At 35.6% G+C, this 16,121-nt stretch overlaps 2 protein-coding genes across 10 annotated transcripts; both read left to right on the top strand.

Moving 5' to 3' along the window:
* Positions 1–155: 155 nt before the first annotated feature.
* On the top strand, positions 156–6,285 carry LOC111700901 (sorting nexin-17). The gene is made up of 6 exons (XM_023471972.1): positions 156–258; positions 1,934–2,158; positions 2,427–2,778; positions 3,181–3,350; positions 3,508–3,975; positions 4,117–6,285. Exons 1-6 carry the CDS (start codon positions 226–228, stop codon positions 4,294–4,296), a joined length of 1,428 nt encoding a protein of 475 aa, XP_023327740.1. The 5' UTR covers positions 156–225; the 3' UTR covers positions 4,297–6,285.
* Positions 6,286–6,518: 233 nt separating this feature from the next.
* LOC111700900 (protein O-GlcNAcase) lies at positions 6,519–15,920 on the top strand. Of its 9 annotated transcripts, XR_002765076.1 has the most exons (13): positions 6,519–6,654; positions 8,046–8,130; positions 8,459–8,650; positions 10,343–10,570; positions 10,927–11,125; positions 11,247–11,912; positions 11,990–12,264; positions 12,348–12,678; positions 13,563–13,735; positions 14,002–14,533; positions 14,859–14,992; positions 15,271–15,289; positions 15,451–15,920. XR_002765076.1 is itself a non-coding variant. In XM_023471971.1 (12 exons), exons 1-11 carry the CDS (start codon positions 6,614–6,616, stop codon positions 14,945–14,947), a joined length of 2,811 nt encoding a protein of 936 aa, XP_023327739.1. In that variant the 5' UTR covers positions 6,519–6,613; the 3' UTR covers positions 14,948–14,992; positions 15,271–15,920. The 9 variants fall into 9 exon arrangements, 2 of the variants coding, with proteins under 2 accessions (XP_023327739.1, XP_023327737.1); XR_002765075.1 differs by lacking the exon at positions 15,271–15,289 and having other exon boundaries at positions 14,859–15,017; XR_002765073.1 differs by having other exon boundaries at positions 14,859–15,017; positions 15,271–15,920.
* The last annotated feature ends 201 nt before the right edge of the window (positions 15,921–16,121 follow it).

The raw sequence follows: 16,121 nt of genomic DNA, 5'->3' as shown, positions 1-16,121 counted from the left end.
CACTGAGCCGACGGGCAACGACCCGGTTATTAAAGAATTAATCAAAAATAAACGACACAAAAGTTTAAAAATACTTTAAATTAGAATTCATACAAGTTCTTTTATCATGTTTTTACCAAAAAGATGAATGATGGAAACCTTTGGTATCAAGTTACATTTTCCTCGAATTTCTTCGGTGAATCCCAACATATTTTTCTATTTTTCAGAAAACAAAAATGTGATAAAATGCATTTCTCAATTCCAGAAACTGATATTCAGGTTGGTTATTCATATTTACAAGTTTTATGATTTAAATCTTATACGTTAATATTAAAAGTACAACATGATAATGTATGATGGTTTACCTTAATTGTACATGATCACTTTTTTCAGCATAAATTATTATCATTTATTACTTTAGGGTTGGGTTAGGTTAAGACAATTTCTGGGCCGAGCACTGCGACTAGGACATGCTAGGGGGGCCGAGCGCTGCGGCTTGGACAAGCTAGGGGGCTGCGGCTTGGACAGACTAGGGGGGCCAAGCGCTGCGGCTAGGACAGGCTAGGGGGCTGGGCGCTGCGGCCACACGATAAATTACATCCATATGTTACATATAAGATCCATGTACAAACTTGATAGGAGGGGGGGGGGTCAACAAATCGTTCTCTAGGAAATTATCTAATTTTTAATGAAAATGAAAATATAATTTTGATGAAATTTGTACTGATTGGTATTCATGGCAATCTCAACTGAATATTTGAACATTATTTTTGCATTCATAAGTAATTAGCCAGCTCGCAAAAAATCAAAACATTTTCAGGGATGCATTTATTTACATCACTTAAAAGTACATATTGATTCAGTAAAAGTATCAAAACATTCTTGTTGACTGCAGTAGACTTTGACAGCCACCATTATAGTAAAGGGTTGAAACCCATTCTTGTTGACTTTAGTTGACTTTGACATCCACCGTTATAGTAAAGGGTGTAAACCTGTTCTTGTTGACTTTAGTAGACTTTGGCATCCACCATTATAGTAAAGGGTGTAAATCTATTCTTGTTGACTGTAGTAGACTTTGACATCAACCATTATAGTAAAGGGTGTAAATCTATTCTTGTTGACTTAAATAGACCTTGATATCCACCATTATAGTAAAGGGTGTGAACCTATTCTTGTTGACTTTAGTAGACTTTGACATCCACCATTATAGTAAAGGGTGTAAACCTGTTCTTGACTATAGTAGACTTTGACATCCACCAATAGCAAAGGATGTAAACCCATTCTTGTTGACTTTAGTAGACTTTGACATCAACCATTATAATAAAGGGTGTAAATCTATTCTTGTTGACTTTAGTAGACTTTGACATCAACCATTATAGTAAAGGGTGTAAATCTATTCTTGTTGACTATAGTAGACTTTGACATCCACCATTATAGTAAAGGGTGTAAATCTATTCTTGTTGACTATAGTAGACTTTGACATCCACCATTATAGTAAAGGGTGTAAATCTATTCTTATTGACTTAAGTAGACCTTGATATCCACCATTATAGTAAAGGGTGTAAGCCTATTCTTGTTGACTTTGGTAGACCTTGACATCCACCATTATAGTAAAGGGTGTAAATCCATTCTTGTTGACTTTAGTAGACTTTGACATCCACCGTTAGCAAAGAGTGTAAACCCTTTTTCGTCGACTGTTTGGATAATCTCGAAATCAATAAAAGGAACCTTAAGGTACCATCTCTCACACAAAGGGAGGGGTTCAGTCCTCCACTGCTAATGTTGAGAACGCACAAAATTGTGACATAGATACATACATTACATACAGTATAACATACATTCAGCTTTATGTAATAAAATTACAAAACAAACAAGAAAATTTAGAGGCAGTCTTCTCTGTTGAATACAAGTATTTTATTCAATGAAACTTTTATAAAAGATATTTTGTTGTCAGGTTGACGAAAAGGGGTTGAACTTCAGGAGCTACTCAGTGCATATTAATGGTATCCTGCATTGTCGACTCCGGTATCGACAGTTTCATAGTTTCCACTTGGAACTACGGAGGGAGTTCGGTCCGCTTATCCCGCAGTTCCCACCCAAGAAACTATTTACGCTCAATGAAACCGAGATTGAAGAACGGAGATTAAACCTAGAAAAATATTTACAACTTGTGTCCCAGGAAAATACAGTTTTGATCAATTTTTTTAACATCCTACTGTTGCAATCCTCATTGTTATACCCTTCTCTATCTAATTTAGCCAATGCAATTTCAAAATATAAAAATCACTAAAAGAAAAGAACTAAATCATCTCATCATTTTTTTTACTTTACTTTGGCAATTTTTGCAAATTGTAAAAATCTAAAACTTGTAGAAAACTCCATCAAAACATCTCCGCCCACCACTTAAACCCGTCCTGATTTTATAATTAAAGCTGTGTTTGATCCAGGATCCCCGTGTATCAAATAGTTCAACATTCAACAGTCTCCTAGTCTCCGCCCAGCAGGAGACTAGGAAGGAGAACCTGGAGAACATCAGCATAGACATCTTCCTTCTCAACGAGCAGAGGATCAACATTAATATACAAACTGTAGAGCAGACGGACTCTGTGCTCAGCAAGGTTTGCTCCCAGCTCAATGTACCAGAGGAGTTTCAATCCTGCTTCTCTCTGTTCCTCATTCGGCGGGATTTCGACGGAGATATCACGATAGTTCGTAAACTACAGGATTTCGAGTCTCCTTATATATCACAGAAAGCTCTTTCAACAACCTCAACTCTAATGGGTGATAAAGAGGATTCAGGTTGTTTTATGTTTTTCGAGGTTATAATAGTTAGAACATTATCCCAGATAAACTTCATCCGTTCTGTAATGGAAAACTTACCCAGACATTTTACCCGTCCTGTAATAAGATTTGATTAAAAGAATCGAGAGGAATCGGAAGATTTAAGAGTGTATAATGTATATTGAAATAAAACAACCAGAAATGGTTAGGCAGTAGCCCTGGCTACGAATAATTTATCTATAATTTTATATGTTAAATGTTAATGTTTGTAATATAAAACCGATTTTATTCTTAAAACATATTTGAAAATCGTTTGGGGGTTATTAATTCTTGTGGAGAAAATGTATGAGAAAAAAATACACAGGCATTGCAGTGCAATATTTGGAATATTCTAATCATTTATATCCGTGATTACTTCAGGTCCGTTAAGAATAGTTTTGCGGAAAAGTTGCTGGGATTCAAGTATAGATGATTCCTTACTCTCTGAAACCTCAACTTTGAACCTACTCTACATACAGACAGTGGCGGAGATAGAACGTGGATGGATACAAGCTACGGAGGATATCAAGCAACAACTTGCTTTAATGCAGGTATACATTCAATAAGAAAACTATAAAATATTGAGAAAAAAACAACGTTTATTTCTATAGAGAATTTGTATCAGAGTTTTTCAAAAATAAACATAAAGAAAAAAATAAGAGACCTTAAAACGTTTAATTCGAATTGCAAAATGTTACCAATTTTCAGGCTAAAGGTGCGAAGCGTCAATATATGGAAATAGCTCGAAACTTGAAGTTCTATGGATATATCGTGTTCAGACCAGGACTATGTGATTACCCGGAGCCCCATAGCAGAGCAACCCTAGCTCTAGGCAGATCTTGTATCAACATGAGACTTTATACTCCTAGCGGAGAAATTAAAGAGGTCGTCTTCAAGGTGACGAGGATTCGTTGCTGGAGAATAATGACCTCTGGCAAGCCTCTGCTAAACCCAGGAGCCAAGCTACACTCCGACCAAGAAGCGAAACTTGAGTTAAGTTTTGAATATCTGGTAGCTGCTGACAAGCTGGAGTGGATTACCGTGGTGTCTCCCCAATCAATCCTGATGTCCCTGTGTCTCCAGGCCATGGTTGAGGAGCTGGTCAGGATTAGGAGCGGAGAAAAGGATCCTTTAAAGATTACTAAATGCAATACCAAGCATAACAAGCGTGTTCAGGTAATGGTTTTTAGTAAAGCAGAAAACAAATATTTTTTTACGTTACTATAAGAAAGAAAAAGGTTGCTTTGGCGTTCCCTAATGAAAGTTTAATAAAATAATGTTCTTGATTTTTTTATTTGAAAAAAATATCTTATTTAGATGGAGTCTCCGGTTGTTGATGATGGATGTAAGGGACCAGTAGATTATACGGTTAGAAAACTGGCGGAGAAGTTCTCCGTGGTCAACATGAAATCCGCCAGCACAGCGGCGGAGAACGTTCTCGTGGAGAACGAAGTTTTTATAGAAATGGTGGATAGTAATAGTTTACATAGTCTATAAAGTCTATAGGGGGCAGGCAACTATTATCTTAGTCCTTAATCTCCCACTCTGAAGGAATTAGAATAAAAATAGAACCGAAACAGAATTTGAGCTAAAAATTTAAGAATTGTGGCTATTGAGATGAATGCTCGAGCTCTTCTTTTTATTATTCTGCAGACTGGTTTTTATCTTAAGGTAATATCCGGGAAATTGCCTCAACTGCAATTAATCATAGTCTTGATTGTAGAAACCGAACAGCCAATCAGAAGACGAAAGATTTCAAAATTTCGGCTCGCAATGAATAATTGGTCGGAAACCAGGAGGGATATCTAAAAGAGAGGATTAAACAGAAAATCAAAAGTTTCGACAGTGGATGCTGCGCATTATCGGGATTAAGGGTCTCCAATACTTGAGTTTTCAGCTCCGAAGGAAATGTTTGATGATAAACATATTTTGAGATTATCTGTTAACTTGTGAAACAAGAATGTTAGTAAATCCAGAATAGATTTCTCCCAGACGTACTTAATATAATCTATTTAAATTCTAATTTCTTTGACCACGGATAAATCCATCCTCATTCCATCCATTTTTTCCATCCTATTGTATCCCCGTCAGTCTAATGTTTGTCACGTGTTTTAAAATTAATCTACTTGTTTTCTTATCCATTCCAACCCTAGAAACCTGAAACCACGAAACCATCCATTTAATATTGTTTCCAGACCAGTAAACTAAACCAAAAAATGTTCCTGTTTATCTTTGAATATGTATTAGTTAGATCTAAGGAAAATTTGCATTTATTTTTTATCATTTTTAATTTTTATATTTTTATTTTTATTATGCGAAGTTTCTTTTAGTCGCATTTAAACAGATTTTTTGTTATTTTGTTGATCCATTAACAATGGAGAACAATCAATATTATCCAAATTTTATTCTAGAATTATCCAATTCAAAATATAGATGTTGATTGTTGATCCATGCAATCAGGGTCGGAACTTCTGGTTGAAAGAGTTAAGTTAAACAAAATTTGGTTGAAAGAGATAAATTGTTTAAACTTGGAGAAATGTCCAATCCGTGTGACAGCTTGACTACTAAAAGACAAAGGAAATGTTGTGGACCAATGAGAATCTCTTTAGGTTGCGACCAATAACGAACAATTTATTAGCGACTAAGTTTAAGTAAGGTTAAAGTAATCGACTTAAAGAAGAAAATTAGCCCGTTCCGACCTCTGTTAACATTCCTATACTAATAAAATCCAACGTGTTTTCGGGACAGTACTTAACTACACGTACACCCTGCGTCCACTATGTTTACCATACTGTACCCCCTAAACTAAAACTGTACTGCACCTAGGTGCCACAACCAAAAGTTCCTTGTACTGTAGTGCTACAGTGTGCAATTAAACCTTATCTAACCCCACGCCTACGAACGCATTTGCAAACCAAATTTGAGGCTCTTAAATCCTACCCAGTACTTATTTCGATGTGTTTAAGATTTAGAAAAATTGAGTTGATCCATTTAGTTATCAGTACTGTGATCTTTAAGTGCTTCTTTTCAAAATAGATTGAGCCTGAAGAGACTGAACATATATTAAGACCTTCAATAATAAGTCCTGTATTCACCAAACTTAAGCTGGGAATGCTGTAAGTTCAGTCTCTTTTGGTTCAGACTCTTGTTTGTTTCACGAACCAATGAATTAAAGTAGAGCTAGAAACATTCAGATGCAAGCTTGCTTTCCTCATCATTAATTGTTCTATGTCAGATTATTTTTAGTGTTATTATATTTTAATAGTTTAAACTTTACATTTGCCTGAATTTATATGTATATGTTAAACTAGTTCTTTTAATTATATGTGGATATGGTGTTAGAATTATTACTATTATTTTAATTATATATATATTTATGAATTATCTTCTGAAATACTAATTTCTATGGTGTTTGGAACTAAAACTGTGTGAAATATTATTAAGTTTAATTATAAATTGATCCAAAGATAAATTTTTTTGTTAAAATTCAGTTTAAGTATTTTTTTTTCTAAAATAAGCAAACACTCTTTTATTGTTATTCGTAGATGAATGGGAAATAAAAAATGAGGATTAAGTTTTGAAGTATTACCTATCATATTGATATCTTCCCCTTACAAATATTATGATAAAATCATTTAATGTGAGGACGGGAGTGAAATGATTTTAAGAGAAATTTTCTTTTCTATTTTGTTAAAAACCTTTAAAAAAAACTATAAATTTTTTCACTGGTTTCCTGAGCCCTGAGCCGTTAAATCTACGTGGTACTTACTTTACACATTAAACCTTCCTTTACACTGAAATATTTCAGAACAAAATGACGGAGTCAGAAGGACAGGACTCAGGCGGAGATTCAAGGTAAACCACAATCTTCTTTTCCTGTTCATTTATTCATCCAATTTGACTTGATTGACTTGATTGACTTGATTGACTTGATTGACTTAATTTGAGCTAATTTGAGCTGGTTTGATTGATTTAATTTACTTTATTGACTTGATCGACTTCTGGATTGATTTGAAATTTGATTTGAGTTGATTTGATTGATATGATTGATAAGATTTAATTGCCGTTAAATAAGATTGATTTGAATAATTTCGGTTATTTAGTTTCTTTGGGTTACTGTTGAGTGGTAGTTTAAATTGATCCATTGATTTGTTGATTGAATTGATTGATTTGTTGATTGAATTGATTCATTGATTTGTTGATTGAATTGATTTGTTGATTTAATTGATTAATTGATTTGTTGATTGAATTGATTAATTGATTTGCTGATTTAATTGATTAATTGATTTGTTGATTGAATTGATTAATTGATTTGCTGATTTAATTGATTAATTGATTTGTTGATTGAATTGATTAATTGATTTGCTNGGAGACTTAGCCCACGGCCCGCTTATAGAGATGCCTCTATCTATCGATCTACACTAATCTGGGCCAGCGTACATGTAATTTCGTGGGTGGGCTTTACAGCTGTTATATCTCAGTGGGCCCTAGATTTTTTGGGAAATTTTTTAAATCTCTGCAAAATGTACTTAAAGCTTCTCTCTAACAAATGTTTAACTTGGCTGTCGTTGATTCTTTAAAAATATTTTGTGCTTTTAAAAAAACTTTGAAGTGAGGTTCAGGGTCCAATTCAGAGAAGACTTTTGGTAGATCGTGGGCCCTGGAGTAAACAGAAATGAGATACTGTCGCTTAAATCTTGTAAACATAACATTGCCATCCAACAGTTGGTAACATTAAATGCGCCTTGTTTTGAGATTTCCAAAATGTGGTCTGCCGTTTTTGTAACTTCAGAATTGACTGAGATATTAAAAGTATTAAATATAATCATGGTTGGTCAAATCTCAAGTATCTTCTACTATTTATATGATACAAAGAAGGAGGCTTTTTACCAATTTTAAAAGGCTTACAATGTATTTATATATTCTTTTGACAACAACTAACTTTAAGAAAATCAAATACAAATTGTAAGTCCAGGGTCCAAAGTCTAACGTACTCCATGACACCCCACCCAGAAAATTACATGAAACCTTGACTATGATATATCCATTCTATTATATATCCATGACTTAACCCCTCCCTTGAATGCGCCTCTGCCTCAATTTTATTTTTTCAGTTAATTTATGATCTGTATATTGCTTCATTTTTCCACGCTTCCCTATTTCCTTCTAATTTTGAAGAACACAACACAAAGCTTTTCTGAAAATCTTCCTTTTTATAATTCTTATTTTATAAACTTTTATAACAGACCGTTCATGTGCGGGGTTGTTGAAGGATTCTATGGTAGACCTTGGACTTTAACTCAACGAAAAGATTTATTTGAAAAAATGGAGGTAAGTTTATAAAAATGGAGGTAAGTTTATAAAAATGGAGGTAAGTTTATAAACAAAACAAAAACGATGGGATTTATTTTTTAACACTTTCCTTTCTGACAAAACTTCCAACTTTCTAGAAAAAATTGGTTTCCAAAACTTACGAAGTTTGTCGTTTATTTTGAGAAAAAAAAGCCTAACTTAACCTGTCCTGAAATGTCAAGTTCTAGCCTGTTAAAAACCTAAACGACATATGTTAAAATTCAAATTGGGAAATGATATTTGGACAAGTGGCTCTTCGAAAATTGCGTTTAGTAAATATATTTTGTGAAAGTACCTGATATTGCAGTTCTGGGGTATGTGCAGCTATCTGTACGCACCTAAAGATGATTGCAAGCATAGAGCATTCTGGAGGGAGCTGTATACTGTAGAGGAGGCAGAGCATTTACAGAGTTTAATATTAGCTGCTCACGAGTCTAATGTAAACTTCTACTACGCTATCTCTCCCGGGCTGGATATAGTCTATTCTAACAGTAAAGAGGTAAAAATTCTATTTCTTCAAAATAATAATTATTGTTGATTTTAGACAACTTTTAAAAAAAGTATTGTTAATCTTTAAACCTTTAATCTTGACTTTTAAATTTGAAAAAAAATTCTTTAAAATGCAAAAAGATTATGTTTTGCATAACTTAATGTATACATTTTTTGTATTCATATCAATTATTTTTTTAACCCAAAAATTTTTTTATTCTTATTTACTGATTTTAAAAAAGATAGTTACTTACATTTTTGCTTGAAATAGAATGATTATGACTCTGAATAGTATTTTTTATTGTATCTTCACTGATATCAACATCATTCAAGAACTCGTTGGACTGTGAGTAACCCCGTTTTAAATCCGGGTCTGATATTTCGGAGGATTCAGTTGAGTTGGTTACTTGACTCCCGGATGAATTAGTATCTCGCTTCGTTCTAATATTCTCCGGGTCGGAGAGTAGAATTATGTCGGTTCTGATATCGTCCAATCTTCTCCCGTCAAAATAAGAATTGTGTGAACTAACGTCTAAAAATATAAATCCGTTGAAAATCTGTCAAATCAATTTTTTTATTCTTCAACTTTAAACTTTTAATAATCGTAAAAAAAACAATATTAAAGAAAATCTAACAAATGTTTGTTATTAAATGACAGATATGTAAAGAGAACTGTTTCTTTAAAAACATCAAATATAAAACTAAAGGCTGACCTGAGCTAAGGATTAAATCCAATCTGAGAACTGTAATCCCACATAGGATTAAAACCCGGAATCCGAGTTCCAACATTAGAGATGTTGTTCTTTGTGCAAGGCTTGGTACTGTAAGAGTTGAGATGAGAGAAGTAAAACCGCGGATATGAGAAATATGAAAACAAGGTTCAGCTCTCTGCTCTCTCTCTCTGTACACTCTACACTGGACCGAGAATAAGAAGATGGTTCGAGTATCTCTGCTCTTAGTAAAGTTTCACTAAAGGGGAAAGTCAGACGAAGCGGTTCAAGACAGATAATATGATAGATCACTGAGCCGACGGGCAACGACCCGGTTATTAAAGAATTAATCAAAAATAAACGACACAAAAGTTTAAAAATACTTTAAATTAGAATTCATACAAGTTCTTTTATCATGTTTTTACCAAAAAGATGAATGATGGAAACCTTTGGTATCAAGTTACATTTTCCTCGAATTTCTTCGGTGAATCCCAACATATTTTTCTATTTTTCAGAAAACAAAAATGTGATAAAATGCATTTCTCAATTCCAGAAACTGATATTCAGGTTGGTTATTCATATTTACAAGTTTTATGATTTAAATCTTATACGTTAATATTAAAAGTACAACATGATAATGTATGATGGTTTACCTTAATTGTACATGATCACTTTTTTCAGCATAAATTATTATCATTTATTACTTTAGGGTTGGGTTAGGTTAAGACAATTTCTGGGCCGAGCACTGCGACTAGGACATGCTAGGGGGGCCGAGCGCTGCGGCTTGGACAAGCTAGGGGGCTGCGGCTTGGACAGACTAGGGGGGCCAAGCGCTGCGGCTAGGACAGGCTAGGGGGCTGGGCGCTGCGGCCACACGTACTATCCCTGCAGGGTATGACTATCCCTGCAGGGTATGACTATCCCTGCAGGGTATGACTATCCGTTCAAGTTACAAGTTCTGACTTCCGATTGATTTTTGTTCTATTATTTAGATCGGTGCATTAAAGCGTAAACTGGATCAAGTAGCACAGCTTGGGTGTAAATCCTTTGCACTCCTATTTGACGATATTGAGGCAGAGATGCAAAAACCGGACAAGGAGGCCTTCCAGTCCTTTGCGCATGCGCAGGTTTCTGTCACAAACGAGATTTATCAGCATCTAGGGCAACCTAGTTTCCTCTTCTGTCCAACACAGTACTGTACTTCTAGAGCTGTTCCTACGGTAGGAAAATATGCCGATATAATTTTTTAATTTATTAACGTCCCCATAGAACCCTAACTAAGGAGGAAATTATAGGAGAATACTAACTTTATTTGGAACCCCAACAAAACATATTGACATTTTTGATTTTTGGTGCATTACTTAACAATTTTCATTTTTCATAGTATTTTTTTGAGATCTTTATTTAAAAAAAAATGTTATTATATTTTTGTTCACAGAAATAGATTAAAAAATTATACACATCAAATATTAAAATAAAACCAAGTTTAGTTTTTTAAGCAGAAAAATTGGGATTATTACAAATTCTGAGCATAAAATTTGTCTCTGGAAATGTTCAACATTCTTTTTTTGATTAGATTGCAACCTCAGAGTACCTGAAGACAATTGGTATGAAGCTGGCGTCCAATATTGATATTATGTGGACTGGGGATAAAGTTATCCCTAAAGAAATAACCGTGGCATCCTTGGAACCAATCACACAAGCGCTCAAGCGTAAAGTAGTTATCTGGGATAATGAACATGCCAACGATTACGACCAGCGACGAGTTTTCCTCGGTATGTATCTTTTAATATATAAATAATCTCCGTAGGATTTAGAGTTTTATATCTGATTTCTTTTCAGATATTTTTAATGATTGATTGACTGAATAGTGTGTTTACTGTTATTTCTTTCTAGGTCCCTACTCCGGTCGTTCCCCAGATATAATCCAGAAACTACGTGGTGTTCTCGCGAACCCTAACTGTGAATACGGAGCAAACTTCGTAGCAATCCATTCCCTGGCTGCCTGGAGTAAGTGTACAGTGGACGGATGTTCTAGTTTATCTGCCAACGATACCGTATCCTCGGATATCAAGTTAGAGCTGGGGAACGGTACAAACGGGGATTCAGAGGACGTAGTTCCTCCACCACCAGATAAACTTCCTCCCCACGTATACCATCCTAGGATCGCGCTCAAATCCGCTATCAGAGATTGGTTACCGGAGTTTAATCGCGTGAAATCAGTATGGGGCCCTATTAGTAAACCCCAGGTTGGGCTGAACCCTACAGGAATCCTTCAACCTATTATTAACACCTGTATTACCTCCACATCAACTACTTCAAGTTTAAACCTACCTATCCCCGCTGCTGTGCTAGTGGGGACTCCTGCTGATCTACCTAATCCTAAATCCTCGAATCCTGCTGAAGATTCCTCGACGGATCTGTCAGGTTTACTTAGCTTAGGTTCGGTTCTCCGTATTCCTGTGATGAACTCCCTGGTGTCTACTCATGAGGTTGTAATGTTGACAAATGATCCCAAATCGACGCAACCAGAGCCAATGGAAACAAATATTGACGCTGAGGGTAAGCATATTTAAATATGTAATTTAAATACAATTTTTGTTTGCATTGATTGGTATTACATATTAATAATTATCTAGGTTCAGATCCCGCGGCCGGATCTAGTCCTGTCTCTAAGGTCACTGACGTCATAATGGAAAGCACGACAAACCCTCCGACCCCCGCCGGTATGCAGGTTGAACCAACGGATGGCGGGGGAGGTTTGTCCAAGGCGGAGTCGACGACGATGTTGTGTGAACCTACAAGCCCGGAGAAGGAAGAATTCAGTAGTATCGAGGACTTGGATTCTCTCTCCTATGACGACCTTCAACTCTTTTGTGATCTATTTTATCTACCATGCGAGCATGGACCGACGGTAACCTTTTTCCCACCGACAATTATGAATTTTGATATCTGGAATTTGAAAAATGGTTGATTTATAATATTAAACTTACCTAGGCTGTGGAAATCTTGACGGAGTTCTACTGGTTGAAAACACACGCGGGAGTTATGCTAGTCTCCGGCTCCGAGGACGGAGAACCCGAGGATGCAAAACCAGAATGGGAATCCCGTCGTGCGCGCTTTAATGCTCTCCTGGGGAGCATTAAACGCGCGTTCGACCGACTGTGCATGGCGCCCAACCGCGAGTTGGTGTATAATTTGTATACCTATGTATGGGATTTAGTTGGAGTCCTTCTCCTTCTAGAATCCTATATAGATTGGCTGGCTCTAGGGTTCTTCTCTCCTAAATATAAACAGTTGGTCATAGGACGCCACACTTGGTTCTCAGGTATTTGAATATTCCATTGTACAAGGTCGTTTATAGAGTATCATAGAGGTGTATATTTTTCAGAATCCCTCACCCCCCCCCCCCCCAGGGGGAATGATTGGTGATAATTGGGAGGGGGGCGGGGGATTAAAAATTGGATATCAAATGGCAACTTTTTTTTCTTTTTTTTTAACTACTAGGCTGCGCCTATCTTCTATCTAAACTTTTATTTATGGCTTTATCTGTGAGCATCTTTTCTTTGTACAGTAAACAACAAAATAAACAAAAAAGTTTGCGGATTTCGTCATATTTTTTCGCGCATTTTCAAAATTTTACTAAAATGATAAACTTTTCAACACAAATTTTTGAAATTTTGATCATTCATAAACCTTCCGTGGGGTCACGTAAGGTCCCACACAAAATTTGGGCCCGATCGGTTCAGCCGTTTTGACGTTTATTAGACACAAACAAACACTCAAGCAAATTTTTAAATAGATTTACCCAAAAATTCATAAATTTTTTACTCTAAAAATCATTTACTTTTCCAAATTCAGCAAAACCCTTGCAAAAAATTAAATATTTTCTGGGGTATAAATATGATTTTAAAATGGGTCGGGAAAGAAAAATGATTTTTGTGAAAATATACACCCCTGGTGTTTTATCTAGATTGGGGCACAAATTTGACCCCATCCCACCCCTCTCGTGTAAATATAGTGGATTTGAGGACATTTGTTAAATCCTTAAAGCTTTACAGTAACACAATATTGTTCAGTTTCAAAAGAGATACAGTGGTGGTATTAGTGGCCAATTCGCTGTTAATTTATATGTAAAGAAACTAAACTCGTTGGAAGGAGAATTTCAATTATCATTTGTTATAACATTTGCTCCAGTTGATCTGTTTCTAGGCATTAGAGAAGCGTTCCTCTCTGGAGATCATGAACCGTATGTGTTCCGTGGCGGTTTAACCGCCGATCTACAGCGACTGATGCCGGTTGACTCAGGGAACGATTTGTTTATGTACCAATATCCGGACCATCCTACAAATATAGTTTACAAGATTAGACCATTTAAGCCCCAGGTAAGCCTTCTTATGTATCTTTATTCAGGAGTATATATTTGGAAGAATTATACTCTACTTCGGGGGATTTTAAAGTTTAGATATTTATCACCTTATTAATTTGTTTCGCCTAAAATCATTAATTTTACCTAATTCAACGAAAATATCCCTAAACCTTTCCTTAATATACCAATACTGTGGGGGAGAGGGGGGGGGAGGAATGATTTTCTAGGAATTTGATACCCTTCTTTTTAACTTTTTTCTATACAACTGATGCGTTATCTCAGGATGAAGAAGCTTGCTACAGGATAGCACTGCAAACCTGGGAGGACGGGATGGACGCTACTCAGTTCTACTCCACCCATCCTAGATTAGTAGGGGAGAAGTCAATTGGACCCTTCATTAGTTTTTACTCCAACTTTGGATTCGTGTTCGAGAACAGTGTCGGAGAAATCGTTGGTTACATATTTGCTGCGACGGATATAAAAGAGTTCTATCAGCGTGTGAATATTGCCTGGCTCCCGGAGATGAGAACTAAATACCCTAAGGTTGAGTGGAGTGAAGGAGAACTACCAACCCCCTGTGAAACCACAATAAACTCCTTCCATCAATCTGACCCTGTTGTCCCACCTGGCCTGGATACCCCTGAAGCCTGGGCGCTGGTGAGGATTGCATATCTACCGTCAATATCAGATTCAAGTCTGGCCAGCAGAGCAACCATGCTCGTCCTCGCCTGTCTCAGAACATCTGGAGTTCTAAAAGCGTTAGCAGAGGTTCCGAAAAAGGAAAAATATGTTCAAGAAGTTTACTCAAAAATAGGTAAATTTTACAGGATTAATAAATAATGTAAAACATCCCCCCCCCCCTCCATTAACTTAAGTAACGATACAATCTAAGAGCATATTCACTATGTGGTTTCTCTACAAAAGTGACCTTCGCATTACTATTGCAGGAATCCATATAGGAATTTCCTTTTTTTAAACACTTAACCCAGCAAAACGACAATATCTTCCAAATTATTAATTTTTATTTATAAAAATACAACTAGGAGTATTCCATAATGGATATTTATCCTATGGATTTCATTATAAAAATGATACTTTAAACAACGTTTACAGGCTCTTTAATTGTGGTTGATTTTTAGGTTTCGCAGCTTTAACTGAGACCGGGAGCGGAGGACAACCCTCTAATGATATCTCAGATGATTATGTTTACATGTCGAGAAGATACTAAACATGATTATAAACACCAAACAGAGGACATTATTCATTATGCATGGAACAACTTATTTCCATAATACAGGGTGTGCCAACAAACATGGGGATTAAGTGACGAATTCCTTATCGTCTTTCATCTACGCGGCATTTGATTTGTAATTCTAATAATGCCAGTTTTTTACTCAACCCCAATTCACTTGTTATTCCGCGGGCTTAAAAATCATAACATCTTACTTTCACTTTGTACAACAACTATCAAAAGCCGATTTAAATTCAATTTAATTTTCTTGTTAATTGTGCCACCCTGTATATGGGATACCATGCATTAACTTGATACAGTGCTCATCATTTATATTAAGACAGAAATAAGACTACAAGCTATACTGCTTCTTTCTTTACATTTTCTACCCCCGGGCTTTACCAGCTAACAGACGCATTTTTAATATTATTTTCTTCTATTGTCAAAATGAAGAACGTACATTTAATCTTCCTTAAGTTGTCTTTACTGTGTTGATACAGATGTCGACCACTGTACATGTGAACCTATATTGAATCGATAAACCAGTCTATAATATATCTATGTCAAAATCCAGTCAATTTTAACTTCTGTTCAAATTCTTAATTTTCTACTTGACATATCTAAGCTACTGCCCCCACACCCCTATTATATTCGTATGGTTAAAAGAATGCTAAGTTAGATCTCCTACTATTAAGTTTTTTTTTATTAACTGCCCCCCCACCCTCCCCAAAACCAGTTATTTTATTTAATAAAAAAGTTAAGGATGGGGGCCCCTGGTACTCCCCTTGTCAAACTTTTCCTAGACTCTGAAGGCATTAAAGTATACGCTAGGTAGATAGAGAAAATTCAAGGGTTCGGACAGAAATATAATTTTTCATGTCCCCCCTTTTACTTCGCACTATTTACTACAGCTTGTCATTTACACTATGTTATGATCTGTTTTTGTAAAATAAACTTTCCTTTAAGGTTTTATGTTTTTTTCAAAGATTGGTGTGAAAAATCAATACAACTCTTGATAAAAAAATAATGAATTTGAGGATAAAATCGTCTACCTATTTTATAGCGTAAAAATTAAGAGTATAATTACAATCTCGACAAAAAAGAAGCGTTTCTGTTCTTTGCACTAAGATATCCCAAAAAACAAAAAAATTTGTTAATCTCTTTTCTATGG

The sequence above is a fragment of the Eurytemora carolleeae genome, unplaced genomic scaffold (genome assembly GCF_000591075.1).
Source record: "Eurytemora carolleeae unplaced genomic scaffold, Eaff_2.0 scaffold425, whole genome shotgun sequence".
NCBI lineage: Eukaryota > Metazoa > Arthropoda > Copepoda > Calanoida > Temoridae > Eurytemora > Eurytemora carolleeae.
This window is presented reverse-complemented; position numbering and strand designations above follow the sequence as displayed.

What these genes read in the sequence shown, in the direction of transcription:
- LOC111700901 (XM_023471972.1), top strand. Translation starts at nt 226, where the DNA reads ATGCATTTCTCAATTCCAGAAACTGATATTCAG. An exon ending in ATTTACAACTTGTGTCCCAG is followed by an intron (nt 2,159 to 2,426) that starts GAAAATACAGTT and finishes TGTTTGATCCAG; the next exon opens with GATCCCCGTGTATCAAATAG. An exon ending in AACAACTTGCTTTAATGCAG is followed by an intron (nt 3,351 to 3,507) that starts GTATACATTCAA and finishes ACCAATTTTCAG; the next exon opens with GCTAAAGGTGCGAAGCGTCA.
- LOC111700900 (XM_023471971.1), top strand. Translation starts at nt 6,614, where the DNA reads ATGACGGAGTCAGAAGGACAGGACTCAGGCGGAGATTCAAG. An exon ending in ATTTATTTGAAAAAATGGAG is followed by an intron (nt 8,131 to 8,458) that starts GTAAGTTTATAA and finishes CTGATATTGCAG; the next exon opens with TTCTGGGGTATGTGCAGCTA. An exon ending in TTAGACCATTTAAGCCCCAG is followed by an intron (nt 13,736 to 14,001) that starts GTAAGCCTTCTT and finishes GCGTTATCTCAG; the next exon opens with GATGAAGAAGCTTGCTACAG.